General features: G+C 31.4%; 3 protein-coding genes across 25 annotated transcripts; 2 read left to right on the forward strand and 1 right to left on the reverse strand.

Annotated features, from left to right (window-relative positions):
- Nucleotides 1-1,951: 1,951 nt before the first annotated feature.
- Nucleotides 1,952-5,411, forward strand: LOC127263206 (uncharacterized). Its single transcript, XM_051292238.1, has 10 exons — nucleotides 1,952-2,426; nucleotides 2,965-3,059; nucleotides 3,266-3,333; nucleotides 3,433-3,476; nucleotides 3,566-3,643; nucleotides 3,723-3,876; nucleotides 4,355-4,504; nucleotides 4,591-4,701; nucleotides 4,788-4,853; nucleotides 4,951-5,411. Exons 1-10 carry the CDS (start codon nucleotides 2,143-2,145, stop codon nucleotides 5,047-5,049), a joined length of 1,149 nt encoding a protein of 382 aa, XP_051148195.1. The 5' UTR covers nucleotides 1,952-2,142; the 3' UTR covers nucleotides 5,050-5,411.
- Nucleotides 5,412-5,987: 576 nt separating this feature from the next.
- Nucleotides 5,988-10,023, forward strand: LOC127262751 (uncharacterized). 23 transcript variants are annotated; one of them, XM_051291559.1, is made up of 5 exons: nucleotides 5,988-6,191; nucleotides 8,379-8,461; nucleotides 8,563-8,642; nucleotides 9,214-9,271; nucleotides 9,397-10,023. In XM_051291559.1, exons 1-4 carry the CDS (start codon nucleotides 6,075-6,077, stop codon nucleotides 9,240-9,242), a joined length of 309 nt encoding a protein of 102 aa, XP_051147516.1. In that variant the 5' UTR covers nucleotides 5,988-6,074; the 3' UTR covers nucleotides 9,243-9,271; nucleotides 9,397-10,023. The 23 variants fall into 23 exon arrangements, 8 of the variants coding, with proteins under 8 accessions (XP_051147516.1, XP_051147517.1, XP_051147515.1 ...); XM_051291560.1 differs by having other exon boundaries at nucleotides 9,455-10,023; XM_051291558.1 differs by having other exon boundaries at nucleotides 9,618-10,023.
- A 712-nt stretch (nucleotides 10,024-10,735) lies between these two features.
- Nucleotides 10,736-11,913, reverse strand: LOC127262909 (uncharacterized). Its single transcript, XM_051291776.1, has 3 exons — nucleotides 11,847-11,913; nucleotides 11,629-11,728; nucleotides 10,736-11,516 (listed from the first exon to the last, which is right to left on the reverse strand). The coding sequence occupies exons 1-3, from the start codon at nucleotides 11,911-11,913 to the stop codon at nucleotides 10,736-10,738; spliced, it is 948 nt and encodes a 315-aa protein (XP_051147733.1).
- Nucleotides 11,914-17,971: the final 6,058 nt, after the last annotated feature.

Consider the following 17,971-nt stretch of genomic DNA (forward strand, 5'->3'; position numbering starts at 1 on the left):
AGTACAATAACTAAAAAAAAGAAATTGATACTTTGTTATGAGACGGACTAAAATGAAAAAATAGATACTTTGTTATGGGACGCTGGTATGTTATGCTACATTACATTTATCCGACTCTAAATGTTCCATTTACTTTTTACATATTATTTGAATATTAATTATTATATTAAAATATAATACAAACTAAGAAAAAATTACAAAAATACTTCGATGAATGTCTTATAATACTAGTAGAATACATTTGTATAAAAAATTATACAAATATAAAAATATTTTTAATGTTAAGTACAATGACGCAAAATGTAAATATGAATATGATACTTTAAATGTAAAATTAATTTTAATACTGTATAATATAAAAACAAAACTAAATACTTATTTTAATATTTTTAAAATAATAATAGTAATAACAATTTGATAAAATGTGATTAAAGAAACATTCATTGTTGATGTTCTTAAAAAATTAGTTCGAAGGAGAATTTATTCAAAATTAACAACCCTCACATTATAATAAAAAATAAATAAATGAATAAAAAATAAATAGAGAAATGGGTAATGGTACTTTATACCCACTTGACATAATATTGTCCCTTTTCTACATGTAACGTGTCAATACAATATCTATACCCGTCTCCTCATTTATTGTTGATGACTACTCGCCATCAACTAAAGTTTTTTATATTACTCCCTCCGGCCCCAAATACCATGTTTATGTTGCCGTTTTTGTCTGTCCCATATACCATATTACTTTTTTGTTTTAGAAAATGATTACACATTTTAATCTTATTTTAAATTTTTAATTTTTTTTTTAAATTAAACTAATTAGTTATCTTAATCTTAATTTAAAATTATTTATATTATAAGATAATTATTTTCACTAATACATTCTTAATTATTTACTAATTATACATCTCCTAAAATACCGTGTCTACAGTATAGCAGACACGGTATCTGGGACGGAAGGGGTACTATTATTATTATTTATTTATTTATATAATAACATATTATTATGTAATAGTAAATAATCATGTAAATAATAATAGAAACTACATGTGAATTGTAAATATGTAAATATGATTTTTTTTATTAAAATAATATGTAAAATATAATATTTTAAAAATATTTTTTTAAAAATAAAAAATACAATTATAATTTAAAATAAAATAAAAATACTGTAACAATCATATTTTTTAAAATTAAAACTATATACTCTTTTAGTTTTATATTTATTTATTCATTTGTTATTTTTACATGATTTTAAAAATATTAGTATTATAATGAAATATAGTAAAAATAAAAGTACAAAGACTAAATAAAGCTAATGACGTAATACTCCATCCGTCCCATATCTATATATCCATTTGTTTTTTTTGCAAGTTTTAGAAATATTAATATTATATTGAGATAAAATAGAAATAAAGGTAAAAAGATTAAATTAATCCTATTAGTATTGTATGATATAAATGTAATGATATTTGTGTAATATATTATAAATTGGAAGGGTATTTGTAATGTTAAATAGATATTACAGTTATAAAAAAGAAAATAAATATTTTGTTATTGAGACAGGCCAAAATAAAAAAAATGAATAGATAGTTAAAGAGATGGAGAGAGTAGATTGTAAATTAAAAAATTATCTATAATGTGAGTATTTGTAACGTTAAAATAGATAATAGAGTTTTTTTAAAAAAAACTTTATTATAAAACGAATTAAAATAAAAAAATAAATAATTTGTTAAAAAAACGAAAAAAAAGTAAATAAAAGGTATGAATTAGAAATAGCCTAAAAGAACATATTACATACCCTAACTACTCGAAATCAATTACGGAAAAAACAATGTAACGAGAAATATATACAGACAGCATGAAATAGTCCCACGCATCCACTGCAGCGCGTGTGAGCCACGCGTCAATGGAAGTTCTCCCCAATTTCATTTCCCTCCTTCGTTCTTTGGAAAGCAAAAGCTAAATACCACTGTATCCGTTTGAACCGTTCTCTCTCTCTCTCTCTCTCTCTACCCATCCCTAATCTACCCCGCCTATACATCCTTCCTTCCCCCCTTTCTTCATCATCATCATCATTTTCGTCAGATTCCACTTCCTCGCCCTTTTCCTTTGCCCCTTTTAGTTTCCTCGCTGAAAATGACCACTCCTGCGCTCAAGACCAACTTCCTCCCTCCCGGCCTCGTTTCCAATCTCCAGGAAGCTCTCGCCAGCCGTAAATCTGCCGACGCCGGCGACAAGCCCGACGAGGATTCCTCCCCGGCCGCCTCTTCTCAGAACGACCCTGCCGCCGATGTGGATGCCTCCAAGCCTATCATCCTTGTTACCAATAGCGACGGGATTGAGTCGCCGGGGCTCTCGCATTTGGTCGATGCTCTCGTTCGCGAAGGCGCTTACAACGTCCACGTTGTCGCTCCTCAATCGTAATTTATTGTTCTCTTCGCTTGTTTTTCGTATTCTTTCAATTTTTTTTTTTTTTTTTGCAATATTGTTTAGATCCTTTTATGCTTGCTTGTCGCTGATATAATCGATCGCTTCGCGTTGTTTATGATGTGTTAGATGCGATTTGTATGATTTCAATTTGCAGTACGTGCTTCGCTGTGGATTCCACCATTTAAATTTGGTGATTGGTGCATCGGTTTCTTTCCCTAATTTTTTCTGAGTTAACTATTGATTGTTCATTAGTCATGTTTCGTTTGTGGAATTATGTTAGATCAATGATTTTGCCCTAATTTCATTACCAATTAATGCTACTTTCGATAGTAATTCAAGTTTTGATTTAAGCCTGGAATTAAAACCTTGTAGGATCAATGTTTGATTCTCATGGCTTTGTTGATATTCATCACAAACATTTTTGATGGATTTAAATTAGTTTCTTACTGATCTGAAGCCATAAGGTGTTTCTAATATTGATGTTAGGATGTGTTTACATTTGTGCTGATTTCCGCGGCTCGTTTGTAGGGAAAAATGTTCGTCGGGGCATTCAGTCTCTCTCAAGGAGACAGTTGAGGTGGCTTCTGTCGAAGTTACGGGTGCTGTAGCGTATGAAGTTTCTGGTATGATGTACTAGATTACTTAATGTTTGCTGCCATTCGTGTTGATGATCAATGTAATAATAATAGTTCCCGTTATTTGTCCTATCCATTGGATGCCATTAATAACCACAGCATCTTGTTAGTTAAGAAATCATGAGATTTTATTAATTCAAATGGTCATTTGACGTGGCGATCATGCTATATTTTGTCGTATATGCATCATCCAGGAACTCCGGTCGATTGTGTGTCATTGGCATTATCTGGTGCGCTGTTTTCATGGTCGAAACCTCTGTTGGTATGTGATATCATTTCTTCAGGAGCAGATTTTCTTGACCATTGTTTGGTTTTTCTTATGTCTGCTTTATTTATTTATTTGTTTTTCATGTGTATTTAGGTAATAAGCGGCATCAACAAGGGCTCGAGCTGTGGCCATCATATGTGAGTTGCAGTTCCCGCTCCCTATGATTCATTACATGTTTCTTTTTACCCTAATTCTATTTTAATATACACAAATACAATAAATGCAGGTTTTATTCGAGTGTTGTTGCCGGAGCTAGGGAGGCAGTAGTTAATGGTGTGCCGGCCATATCCATATCATTTGATTGGTATGCATCTGTATTTGTATGTATATTAGCTCCGTGGGATTTATGTGTTCATCAGTAGTGACTATCAAAGCTATTGCAGGAAAAAGGATAAGAGTGAGGAGAGTAACTTCAAGGATGCTGTGACCGTGTGCTTACCTATAATAACGGCAACGATAAGAGATATCGAGAAGGGGGTTTTTCCTAAAGGATTCTTGTTGGACGTAGAAGTTCCAAACTCGCCACTAACTAACAAGGTGTGCTTTTTATTGAACAAGTTTGGGGCCGTTGGCTATTCCTTGGTGTTGCCTGTATAACTTGATTTCATGTTAATTAGTTGAAAATGCAAACCTTGCAACTATTTATTTATAGAATTTGTTGTTTCACATTGCCCTGCCGCTGATAAGCTCACTAATGGTTATTTGTGTTGCTACTATTAGCGTGTGTCCATTTTTGTAAGGGTAATGAGATCTGGTCTCATAGATTCACAAAGGGAATTTAAAAACCTAATTCCATGGATTTAATTTGATGCAAATTACACTGCAGTGTTAACTTTTTCATTGATTTGTTATGCGCTAAATGGCTTGCAATCGTTGGGATGTGGTCGGTTACAGTTTATGTGCTGGCACGAGTATCATATTAACTTTTTCATTGATGTTGATCGTTAGCTCCATATTAATTTATGTACTTAGATAACCGTAGAATGGTGTAAGCATTACCTTATATACCGTACAGGGGATAAAAGTTACAAAGCGAAGCCTCTGGAGATCGACCCTTTGCTGGCAAGCTGTCTCTGGAACCAGGGCTCAGTCGGCTTCCCGATTTGGCGGCCAGCCAGCTCTCGGCATGCAGTTTGCCCAACTAAGCCGTGACGCCTCTGCTGCTGTGGGTAGCCCTAAAAATTTTGCTACGGATGTTGTTTAATTTATGCTACACCTGAGGTCAATTTTTGATTATTTCTTTTTCCCCAGGGTGCTGCCCGTCGCTTGAACACCCAGAAAAAGAATGTTGAAGTCGTCGAATCCATGGGCGCTGCCGGGAAATCTGATTTCAAAAGAACAGTCAAGTACTTTCGTGCAGAGGTAAGTCCAGAACAATTTATACAATCGTCGATTTTTCTTACTGTATTTCTTCGTCTTCTGAGTCATTGCAAAATTGTTATTCTAAGATGCTCGACAAAGAACAGTCGGAGGAGGATGAGGATCTGGATTTCAGAGCGCTCGAAAATGGATTTGTAAGTAATATTTCCAATACCTAGGCATGTTTTCTTACGCAACATTGTTCATCACGGCAACATGCCATATTTATTTTGAAAATAAAAAAAAAAACAGGTCTCGGTTTCGCCAGTGTCTCCATCGGGACATTTAGATGCAGAGACGGGGGCTGCAGCTTCGGATTGGGTTACGTCTGCGCTGCTGGAGGGGCAATAACAGCGCGGTGTTAGGTTTGTACAATCTGAAGAAGACAACTAGCTTAGCCAGTCATTTCGTAACCCTCCTCGTGTATTTTTCGAAGAACCATGAGGCCGAATTTCTCGATTTTTTTTGCCCCCTTTTTTGTTTGGTGTTGCTACTTGACTTAGCTCCTTAAGTTTCACAATGGTGGTTTTGGTTTTAGGCAGCAGCAAATCAAATGCTGCCCCTGCCCCTGCCCCTGCCCCTGCCCAGCTTTTGATTTTGACTTACAGGTGAATTGAATTTATGGATTATATATAGTTTGGTTTTCTATTTTGTTGGTGATGGATTTTCTTGTATTGGGGAATGTTTTGTGGAATCGAGTGTTTGTTTTTTTATTTTTTATAGTACAGTAAATTATAAGAACTGTACTGGATTTTACTTTAATTTTTTACAAAATATACAAAGATAACAATCTTCTTTTTGCTTTAATTTCCCTTTTTTGTCTATGAATCTATAGAACTATGAATTCACTGGTTTGGTGTTATAACATAAAGTTATTATTATTTTGAAAAAAAATAAAATTATTATTATAATATCAAAGTAAATAAAAATTAAATTTATATTCAAACAAGAGTGTGTATTTTTTAAATATATTATATATATTTATTATTTTTATATTACATGAGATATAAATATATATTAATATAATATTTTAAATGTAAAACTGATTTTTAATATAATATAGAAAGTAAAAAATAAATTTTAATTTGATATTTCGAGAAGTAAAAAAATTTGGTAAATAATAATGATTGAATAAAGTTTAATAGATAATGCTTTCTACGTATATTTCTATTTTAATACATTCAATAAAAAAAATAATATTTCATTAAATAAGTATATGTTTACTTTGTATATGACTGGGAATAGTATATTTTCATGTAAGAAGAAAACGTAGAGCTACAGGCAATAAATGGGCCTACGAGGCCGGAGCTCGTGTTTATATATGACGGGTCTGACTCGATTTGTTTTAAGCCCGACTATAAAATGCGATAATTCCAATGGATCCTTCATGCTCGAGTGGAGCCTCGTCAGATTTCAAGTTCTCGGCTGGTAGTCGGGGGATGCAAAGCTGCTGTACCTGGTTTTCCTTGTTCGACCAGCCTTCCGGTGGAAGGGTACGTATTTGATCTCTTCAGCATTATTGTTATACTTTTAAGATAATTTATTTAATTTTTTTGGGGGCTTTAGCTTTGAGGTGTTTGGGCGACAATTGAGTTTCTGTAAGTAAGCTAATCTTACGGTGGATTTTGAAATTAGTATTTGCTGCTTTTGGAGTGAGGACTAGAATGAGTTATGCAAATGTTTCTGGATGTTTTGATCTTGGATTACTACGTTAGGATTTGTTTCTGCAGAATTGGGGGTATCAAATTGGTTATCGTTCTGTTGCTCATGCATTGCCTGATTGTTTGTGTTTTAGGTATCGAAATGTTGCTACAAATAAATTTTCTGGCTTATTTTAATGAACCCCTGCCATTGCATCATATAGGGTCAGTTAATGTAGAAGGGCCAACTCTGGAAGTTGTGAATCATTCTAATTACAAGTAGTAATGGATAATAATGTTATTTGAGCAGACTAAGGTGCTGTTTGGCTTTGCTGCATTTGTGTATTGATAGCATCATCTCCATTTCATTCTGTCGTTTGTTTTGTTCTATAGAGGAGTGGTTTTATCAATATGCTTGAGTTTTTATTGTATGGATTCATCTCTATGCATTGTAAGTAGCATTATACTGATCTATGTAAGGCTGATAGGTCATAGGGTTGCCATTATTCAAGGAAAAACAGTAGATGCATTTTCTGATTTGAATGTGTCTTCGAAAATGCTTATTATTATAAGTATGGCTAAAAGTTTGTGGAAATGGATAGTGTTTAAGTTCATTGTGCAAATGCAGAAAGCAAATCTTGGCACAATTGTTCCCTTTTTTTTAGGGGAGATATGGTGCATGTATTAAAAGCAGTTTTGGTCCATAGTAAAGTAATTAGTCAACCGACATTTTTATTTTTAAAACCATTTATCTGAAATGTGATTGTGAAGTTAATGAGTTCAGTTGATATCTCTGAAACAGCTCCTTCGCTACTACCTTTATTGGTCTTGGGATGCATATAATGCTGTAGTTGTATGTGTTTCGCTTTTGGCATCACGATGTTTGAGTCAGGCAACCACAAGCCATCTTGGGTGTGCCGCCATGCTGCATAAAATCTCTGTCTGAAACATCAGCATGAGATCAAGAGAGGCTTTAGATGGTAGCAACACACGTGTGGCTGCAGTGTATTTGAATGATTGTTTATTTGGTTTTCCATAACTAACAAATTAATGACATAAATTCTTATAATGAAAAATGCTCCTATAAGATTGTATGGCCCCATTACTTTCCACATGTTAACTTTGGTAGTTGCTTGTCGGCAGGCGGCATATAAGTAATTGACATCATTGAGAAGTTTCTAATGATACTATTGTCGATTCTTCCATAATATCTTTTTGATATTTTGTTAGAGTGTTGTATATTGATGAGCATGCCTTTTTTCTGTCTTAGATTCTCTGCAGTGTACTTGAATCATTGTTTTATTTGGTTTTCCGTAACTAACAAATTAATGACATAAATTCTTATAACGAAAAACGGTCCTAGAAGATTGTTCTGGCCCCATTACTTTCCACATGTTAACTTTGGTAGTTTCTTGTCGGCAGGCGGCATATAAGTAGTTGACTTCATTTAGAAGTTTCTAAAGATACTTTTGATGGTTCTTCCATCATATCTTTTGATATTTTGTTAGAGCGTTGTATATTAATGAACATGCCTTTTGTCCGTCTTAGATTCCCATTCCCTGCGTCACGGACAATACCAACAAGAAATTGATTGCAACCAACATTCTTGTAATTGCGATCTACATTTCCAATGTGATGGAAACTTCTCAAAGATGAAAAACGCCCCCCAAAAGATTGTTCTAGCCCTGTTACTTGCCACGTGTTAACTTTGGCAGCTGTCTGTAAGCAGCTTGTAGTTAATTGACATCATTGAGAAGTTTCTAAACCGTTGGAAATATGGGGTTGCAATTACGAGGATGTTGACTGCTATCAATCTTTTGGGATACTAATGATATTCTTCCACCATATCTTTTTGATATTATATTAGTGTTGTCTTTTTTTATATTATTCAAGTAAGTGTCAGGCGCAAAGCGTCACATAGATTCTTTGGCAGGTTCCTCTCTCTCTCTCTATACACGCACGCTTGCTTTTTTTGTCTTCCATTTTCTACGTCATTGAATTTTAAAAAGTTTACAGTTGGCTGGCTTTGTCTATGTGTAGTTATTGGGAATTCATCTTCCAGCAGGGTATGATCTTAATCAAGTAAGTTTCAGGCGCAAAGCGCGACATAGATTCTTTGGCAGGTTCCTCTCCCTCTATTATGCACGCTTGCTTTTTTGTCTTCTATTGTCTACGTCATTGAATTTTAAGAAGTTTACGGTTGGTTGCCGTTGTCTCTGTGTAGTTATTATTTCTTTATATTCCAGTATGGAATGAATCTTAATCAAGTGTCAGGCGCAAAGCGGCACATAGATTCTTTGGCAGGTTCCTCTCTCTATACACACTTGCTTTTCTTGTCTTCCATTCTCTACGTCATTGAATAATAAAAAGTTTACGGTTGGGTGGTATTGTCTGCGTGTAGTTATTGGTTATTTTATCTTTACAAATTTATAATCAACTGGTTCACAATAGGAGATGAATCTTAGTCAAGTGTGTGTCAGTCACAGATGTAAATTTCACAAAAAAAAGGTAAATAGCCAATAACTACATACAAACAACACCAACCAACGGTAACTTTTCATATTCAGTTTCGCATAGATTCCTTGGCAGGTTGCTCTTTCTCCCCCGACACACATGCACACACTTGCATGCTTATGTCTATATTTGCACATACGTGTAGACAGATACCTTGAAGTATAGTAAATGCTTTTCTTTCTTTACTTCTATCTTATAGTATTTTTTATTTTTCATGCTTCCTGAATATATGAGCAATTTCTGTTTCTGTTCTTCTTGCCGCAAAATTGTATGTCAATTTACCATTTATACACTGATTTTAGGATCTCCCCACCCCATAACTTGAAATGCATCTTTTCTATTTCTATTTCTTTTTCTGCAGAACATGTTCTGAATAGCTCAAGTATCTGATGACTGCATCATCAATTTATGTAACTAATGTAAGTGTGAATTCTAAGTATTGTGTGGAATTCAGTTTTTTCTAAGCTGTTATTGTGTATTTTTCTGAGGTCCCTTCAACTATTTATTGATGAGTTCTTTTAATTCATTGTTTCCTTTTTACCAGGCCATGTTTACTACATAGGATTAAACCAATTTAACACAGATTGTTTAATCACTGACAGCAAACATGGCCCAAAAGTGACAGAGTTTGGAGCTTTGGAAAAAATTAATCTAAATGAATGTTATGTGTATATTTAGATTATATGTATATATTGTTTGCCTTATTCTAAATTAATGTTTGTATATAGCATATGTTATGTGTTTGTTTGTTTGTTTTATCCTCAGTGAGATTTTTACTACATTCACTGCTCAAATCAACTTTGACAGACTGGGGAGCAGAGCAGTCAATATGTATACATATACAGCTTGATGGAGGAAATGTATTTAATTAATAAATATATGGATGTATGCGTGTGTGTGTGTGTGTAAGGTATTGGTTATTTATGGGTGTGGCAGGCAGGGAATGAGATCATGCGGTGAGTATTTGGATGTCGTCATGTTCATGTATGTGTGTAGAGAGAGAGAGAGTGAGAGAGTTAGCGGTTACAACGCCAGTCGGTTCTTCTCTCTCTCTCTCTCCCTTTTTATTTTTTATTATTTTTTAAATTATTTCAGCTTCAGGAGTAACTAGTTTGGTGGCGGCTAGGATAATTGTTGATAATTAGAGAATAATGATTATGATACCTACATTGTTGGGTACTACAAAAATTAAGATTTTTTTTTTTTTTTTTTGTGAGAAAAATATATTTTTGTTCTAGCTCAATGTAATTACTTTTTTGTATTTAAATAGGCAAAATTATCTTATATATTTTTATTTAAAAATAAAAAGGGACATTGATTTATGAAGAAGTATAAAAAGGGACATTTTTTTTATGACCAATTTTTTAGACAACTTCAAATTCCTTCATATCTGAGATTGGATTATATGCGGTGACGCCGAATTTAAATTACAAGATTTAATAATTGGGTCGTCTACTAAAATAAATGGCTTCTTTTCAGTTATAAATTATCGACATTGTAAAGTGAAACTTCAATTTTTAGCCAAGTAAGCATTAAAAAAGGTTACCATGGAATAATGGTGCTGCTACAGTGCGATTATAGTTCACTGACCAATCATTTTATTTTATTTTTAAATTTTATTACATATTCATTTACAATCCATTATTTAATTTTTCATCACTTGTTCTAAATTCATATGCCCAATTTTGAAGAGTCGTAATTTAATATTACACATCTGAAACTCGTTGAAACTAATAACAATAATTAAAAAAAGAAAGAAAATAAAAATTAATTTTAACTTAACGTTTTTACTTTCATTACATTCTTCTAAAAGTTAGAGCAGAAAATTCTCTGACATACATTTTAAAAAAAAAATAAAGTACAGTACAACGGCGACGAGCATTTCAAAATAGATCACGAAAGTTCCAATCGTCGCCGAGAAATGAGAGGCCGGAGCCCCCACCGCCTCCGCCTCCGCCGGAGGGCGGCGGACCCTGGGACTCCGGCGACCACTCGAGGGGCTCCACCTCGGTGATATCGTCGGGGAATACATACGCCGGCACGGTGAGCTCACACAAGAGCTCCGGAGGTATCTCTCCCTCCGGAGCCGACGATGGCAGCCGCGCCGCCACTTCCAGCGGATTCCCGTCGTCGCGCCACATCTTCGGTGGCGGATTTCCTCCGGCGGCTGGGGGCCCGACAATGGACGGCCACAGCGGCGGCAGCTCGGGGAACTGAAAGGTCCCCAAATCGATCGCCGCCCACGGATCCTCCTCCTCCTCCGCCTCCGCCTCCGCCGCCGCCTCAACCTCCGCCTCCTCCACCTCCGCCGCCGCCGGGGCGCTCGGCGAGCCCGAAACCTGCACGGGCAAGGAACCCATCGATGGCGGCTGCGGAGGAATTTGGGGATTTACAAGCGGGAACATCCGCTGCACGAAATTAAACGTGCTTTCGAACTGCTGGGTACAGTCCAGCGGGGAGAAGTCGATGTTCCTCGCCGGAACATGGGGGGCCGCATTTACAGGGGGGGGTAGGGGGCCGGAAATGCGGGGCTTTACTTTTTTATTATTTCCGGCTGCCGGAGCCCCGCCGGCGGCCGGTCTGTTGTTATTCTCATTGTTATTGTTATCTCCGGCGGGGCGGTCTGCCTTCGCCGGAGTTTGTTCGGCAACAACCTGCGGCCGCCTGCAAAAAACCAACCGCCGTCGTCAGATCTATCTGCCGCAGCTACCAAATCGAATTAATTAATTATGGTCTGCATGTTTGTGAAAAAATTGAATTCGATTATGGAAATTACTTGCTCCCGATGATTCCCTGGACCTCGCGGATGACGTCAGGTCCAAGGGTTTCCAGACCCTTCAGGCGGCTGCCGCCATCGCCGCCGCGCCTTTGCCTCCCTTCTCCTCCACAGATTAGCATCGTTTATTAAGATGGGATTTTTATTTTTAATTTATAGTTATATGTATAAAAATGTTGTATCTATATCTATATCTATATATATATGTGTATGTGTACCTGCAGATGGAGGGGTGGAGGTGGGTGTGGGAGCACCGGCGGAGCTGCGACCTTTGTCGGAGTTCATAGCTGTTGTCTGTGAGATTAATTATTACACGATTGAGATTTAATTAAGGAATCTGCAAATCTGCAGAGGTTTGTGAAGATGGAAAGCTGGAGGAGAGAGGAGGGAGCTTTAGGGAACTTAGGGTTTGTGCCGCGAAGACGATGAAGAGTGTGAAATGGAGGAGGGTTTATATAGAAGGTGGCGAGGGGCATTTTCGACATTTCATGTTTGTGGGGTCGTTTCGTTGGATTTTGTGCTTCGTTCGATGGATATTTCGTACCAGTTTGCATCCATTTTGCTTTTTTGTGTATTTTATTGTTTCTGTAATACTGAAGTTTTAATTTGGGTTTTCGATTTTTTTAGGGTTTTCAGACAGAAATTCATTTGCAGAACCATACCCTAATTTGAAGGCTTTTTTTCGAACTGCATTTGTCTGGTGTGTAATGGCTGATGATGATGATGATGACAATGGGTTTGTTGTTTAATCTTGTTTTTTTGCGAAATTAGGGTTTGATTTGTGTTCGAGAAGCCATTAAAATGTTCATATGATAATTAGGGTTTAATTATTTTGGTGTTCTGATCTAATTAATTGAAAGTTTGTAAAAAATGAAAAGGGATGTGTTCTTCATTCAATTCAAAGTGTGTTTATTAATTTTCAGGTTTCTGTTTTTCAATCAGTCAGTAATATGAAATCTTATTTCGATAATCTTATATTCTGTAGATGAAATATTAACGTATGAATACAGTGTAATAGAAGCAAGTTATTTCTAATTAAATAAATATAATTAAGGTGATTTTTTTAAATAAATATTTTAAATTTTAATATTTGAATTTTGTATTTTTTTTTAAAAAAATATATTTTTAATATCAAATTCAAATCAATTTTTTTTAATCAAGTCCAAAAAAAAAAAACAGAATTTAAGAACTTAATTAAAATTACACTGGTTTCAACTAAAAATACAATTAATATTACACACTTACTATTATTATTAATATTAAATATTTTGAATATTTAAAATTATACATGTAATTTTTTTTTTTTTTTATATAATTATAGTTACTTTACTTTATGTATTATAATAAACAATACCATAAACTATATTATTTGTTGTTAGTTCATATGATATATTATATTAATATTATTAATATAAATAATATATTATCTGTAATAATATCATGTGATGTATATTAGTACACCATGTACTATCGCTGTAACAACAGCTATAATTTACTATTGGGATTAGGTTATGTTGTTATTATTTACATTTATCCAATTTGTAATTTTTTTTTTAAAAAAAAAAAATCTATGTAAGAATACTGCTTAAAATATTACTCATTTCGTCTCAACTCAATGGAGTATTTTGGAGTTTCACAGTAGATTGAGAAATAATAATATAATAGTATATTTGTATTTTACGTAATAATTAAAAGTACTTTTGGATTAATATATTATTAATTTTTTTTAAAATAAGAAATGAATATTTGCTTTGCACAAACAAGTAAAAAAAACTATTTTTTATTCCGGTATTTTTTAGTGTAAAAAAGAAAAAATACTCCCTCTGTCCCATAATAAAGTTTCTATTTTTTCATTTTAGTCGGTCCCATAATAAAGTATCATTTCCTTTTTTTAGTAATTGTACTATCTATCTAACATTACAAATACCCATACAACTTACAATATATTACACAAATATCATTACCTTTGTATCACAAGTAGGTTATATTAATCATTTATACTTTATTTCTACTATATCCCACTATAATACTAATATTTTTAAAACTACGTGCATAAAGCAAATGAATATTTAGTTTCAGGACAGAGGGAGTACAACAAATTCATCCCAAAGCAAATGAATTTAATTTTGGATGACGAAGAGTATATTATTATTACATGTCACATCTTCCATTCGGTTCAAATTGAATGAAATCGGTTAGAATTAAGAACCCTAATTTCTAGAAAGGGTTTGTTGCCTCCTAAAATGAATATAATATTTATTAAAAAAATAATAATAATAAAAATAAGGTGACCGATTGTAATATTGAAATTAGTCTGAATGAGCAACAGGTGTCTGCATACGTGTTGGAATTTGATTGGACACCTCTCTGGCGCTGTATCACCCTCCCCATGCACAAGAAACCATTTTTGCCTACGTTCAAATTCTTCACAAAAATAAATAAATTTATAAATACATAAGGTGTGTTTGGATGCAAAGTTTGTATTGCAAAAAATAAAATTTCTAATATGATATTTTTAAAAGTAAAATAAAATTTTAGTTTAATATAATTGATACTGTATGTTGAATGTAAAATTAAATTTTAATTTATATAATAAGTAAAAAGTATATTTGATTTGATATCTTTTACAAGCCTTTTTTTTTTGCTTTGGAATGAAATAAAATTAGAAATACCTCACAATCAAACACAAAAAGAGTTTTTGAAAGTTTGAATATTTTATAAGTATACAATATAAAATGGGTATTAATATTAAAATTTACTCTTCGAAAAAATATGAATTAGTTAAATAATGGTAATAGGAGCTTTTCGTAATAATATGTAAATTGTGATATTTTTTTTAGAAAAATTATATTGAAGTACAATTATTAAGAAAAAAAAAAAAAAAAGTCCATAACAAGATGGTCATTTATTTTTTATATTGTAAATTTGAAAGAATATTTATAATATTAAATAGACAATATAATTATCAAATAAGAAAATGATAACTTTATTTTGAAATGATGGATGAACTATTATTAATTAATGATATCAAATATTCTAAAAATTTATAAGTAAAAAAAAGAAGAAAAAACCTTATATTTTATTTAATTAATTAAAATGGAACCGTCAAGATCCAGGCTTTATTTATTTAATTTACTTTTTGACTAATTTTTGAATTTTGTAATCTATTAAAATAAAAAATTTGAAATTTTAGAAAAATTTTAAGTAGTATATAAATGGATAATTATAAATTTGTCTTTCTTTTTAGAAATCAAGAATTATGTATTATTCACTTAAATTTAAATTTATAATTTATTTTTTTCTTCAAAAAGTATGTATTATTCACTTATAGCAAATAACTATTATATGTTCCTTAATATATACATTTTAATATTATACTTATTTACAATATGCCACTACTACTTACAAATTCAATTTATTAAATTTTTTTATCTCACTTTATAGATATTAACTTTTATACTTTCTAAATTATTTTTACTAACTTTATATCATAATTAACCAACACTACAAAAAACTAATATATTTGTAACTTAATTCTGTTTTTAAAGTTCACGTAGCTAACGTAATTCCATCTCAAATTCCGTCTCTAATATCATTAGTAACGGAAAAAGTGGATTTAACAACGAAAAAATCTTGTTACAAAATTGATATTTTCCGATTTAACAACGAAAAAATCTTGTTACAAAATTGATATTTTTTTGTAGTGCAATATAATAATATATTCATTACAATTCGTGTTCAGCTCAAATGAGTGCATTTTTTTGTCGACGGAGGGGGAATAATATTACTACTTTATAAATATTCATTACAATTTATTAAAGAATTTTTTTTTTATATTATTACTTTTTATAAATATTACTCTCCCGAAATAATTATGCCAATTTTTCTATTTTAATTGTCTTTTAATCTTACGAATAATCAATTTATAATAAATATTTTTATTCATTCACAATTTCGTTATCTATATTTTAATAAATAACAATCAATTTGTCACTACTTTTCTTACATACTTTGTTACTTTAATATTAATTCTTAATAAGTTTCTTATAATACTCCAACTTTAGTTTTTATATTTATCACATTTACATTAAAATATCATTATATTTTAATTTCTGTTTCCAAATATTACTACATAATTAGCTCGAATGAAAAGAGTACTACTCCTTTCATCTTTTAATAAAATATTTATTTACTTTTTGCGTCATTGTATTTAACATTAAAAATATTTTTAAATTTGTATAATATTTTATATACAAATATCATTGTATTTGTTCTATTATACAACACTAATATAAGTATTTCTATTTTTCTTTTCTTAATTTGTTCTACATATAAATATAATATTAATATTCAAAGTTCGACGCGCATAAAATAAATGAATACTCAATTATTACATAAAAATATTACTTCCTCCGTCCTATAACAAAGTATCTTTTTTTCCATTTTAGTCCGTCCAATAACAAAGTATCAATTTTTTTTAGTAACTGTACTATCTACCAAACATTACAAATGCCCTTACAACTTACAATATATTGCACAAATGTCATTACCTTTATATCACACGTACTAATAAGATTATTTTAATCATTTCTACTTTATTCCTACTACATCCAAATATAATACTAATATTTCTAAAAATATATGCAAAAAAACAAATGAATATTTAGTTATCGGACACATGGAGTATTTGATAAATAATGTAATAAAAATGAAAAAGATATAGGTGAGATATATAGTGGATTCTTTCATCATCACTATCATATGAATATGATGAGGTATTTCTACTGGCTTTTCAGTTTCACAATCTTGATTTCTTCTGCCTCTTCACACCCTTTTTCTCTTTCTCACTCTACCAATCATCACCTTATTAAATAACCCTCTCTCTCTCTCTCTCTATATATATATATATATATAATATGTATGTATATATATATGTCTGTTTGTTAGTGTGTAAGTTGAAGCCATAGTAGTAGAGAGTAGAGTAGAGTAGCAGTAGTAGTTTTCTTGATTGTTGAGAAGAAGAATCTTGATGGTGAAATACAAGTGCTAAATTTAGTATACATATATATCTTTATGGTCACTTTTGCAATATATAGTGTGTGTGTGTGTAAAAGTGTGTGCGGGGACAACAGAGGTTATTACAAACGTGACATAAAGGAAAATACACTCACCGCATAAAAAAGCTTGCATAGCCACTGTTTGTTTAAATTTTTAATGGAATTAATAAGGTTGTGGTTGTTTGTTTGGACTTTCGAGGGATTTTGGATTTGAAAGTCGTAATAATGAGACTACATATATATGTTGTTTAAAAATAAAAATAAAAAATAAATTTAAAATATAGATGTTATATATTTTAAAATTTATATCTCAATAAAATATATTATCTCAATCCAATAAGAAGGACATCATTTGTGTTTTTTTGTGTCATTGTATTAGAATAGACTGATAGAGATATTTTTGTCAATTTATAATAATTAATATTTGAAATTCTACACGTAAAAGACCCATTGTATTATTTTTATAGAGAATAATTTGATCATCATTAATTTGACCAAATGAACATATGCTATGCAGGTAAATATAACATATATTTATACATATTTCAGTATATTTATAATACAATATATATTATATTATAAAATAATATATATTCTATTATTGGTAAATATATGTTGGTTACACGTAAGACATATGCTGATCTGATTCAATTAACACCATATTAACTTGTCGGGATCAAAACATAATCTGCAACCATATATATATAGTGTAAAAAATAAATTTAAAATATATACTATTATATATTTTAAAATTTATATCTCAATAGAATATATTAAAAAATGTATTTATTTTATTACAGAGAATAAATTTATTCATTAATAAATAAGAACTATATATATATATATGATTAATATAAATAAGTTATATAAAAGAAATAGAGATGTTTGGATGTGAAATACAAGTGTATATAATACGAACCACCGCTATTTACCATATAAACAAACATTTTTTTTTTCATCTCATAAAATATTATATGCAAAAATACTACAAAAGTCCAAAAAGCTAAAATCAAACTTAAAAAAGAATATATATAATACACAGATATTTTCTTGGAATGATTGACATATATATATATATATATATGCTGAATATGATAAATTAAGCAAATAATTGTTATGTAATATAACATGCAATAATAATAATAATAATAATAATAATAATAATAATAATAATAATAATAATAATATAATAGTATCAGGGAAAGTAACTTTAAAGAGTCAAAAAATGACATGTACAAATTTAATAAAAATATAGTATCAGGGAAAGTAACTATAAAGAGTCAAAA

The sequence above is a fragment of the Andrographis paniculata genome, unplaced genomic scaffold (genome assembly GCF_009805555.1).
Source record: "Andrographis paniculata isolate CXL003 unplaced genomic scaffold, ASM980555v1 Contig66END, whole genome shotgun sequence".
NCBI classification, from domain to species: Eukaryota; Viridiplantae; Streptophyta; class Magnoliopsida; order Lamiales; family Acanthaceae; genus Andrographis; species Andrographis paniculata.

Excerpts from the sequence above, each read along its gene's own strand:
- LOC127262751 (XM_051291557.1), top strand. The coding sequence starts at position 6,075 with ATGGATCCTTCATGCTCGAGTGGAGCCTCGTCAGATTTCAAGTTCTCG. Across the intron at positions 8,462-8,562 it reads CGACATAGATTCTTTGGCAG|TTATTATTTCTTTATATTCC; the intron begins GTTCCTCTCCCT and ends GTCTCTGTGTAG. Across the intron at positions 8,643-9,213 it reads GCACATAGATTCTTTGGCAG|AACATGTTCTGAATAGCTCA; the intron begins GTTCCTCTCTCT and ends CTTTTTCTGCAG.
- LOC127262909 (XM_051291776.1), bottom strand. The coding sequence starts at position 11,913 with ATGAACTCCGACAAAGGTCGCAGCTCCGCCGGTGCTCCCACACCCACC. Across the intron at positions 11,729-11,846 it reads CTCCACCCCTCCATCTGCAG|GGAGGCAAAGGCGCGGCGGC; the intron begins GTACACATACAC and ends GTGGAGGAGAAG. Across the intron at positions 11,517-11,628 it reads CAGGGAATCATCGGGAGCAA|GCGGCCGCAGGTTGTTGCCG; the intron begins GTAATTTCCATA and ends GGTTTTTTGCAG.
- LOC127263206 (XM_051292238.1), top strand. The coding sequence starts at position 2,143 with ATGACCACTCCTGCGCTCAAGACCAACTTCCTCCCTCCCGGCCTCGTT. Across the intron at positions 3,334-3,432 it reads CATGGTCGAAACCTCTGTTG|GTAATAAGCGGCATCAACAA; the intron begins GTATGTGATATC and ends ATGTGTATTTAG. Across the intron at positions 3,877-4,354 it reads ACTCGCCACTAACTAACAAG|GGGATAAAAGTTACAAAGCG; the intron begins GTGTGCTTTTTA and ends TATACCGTACAG.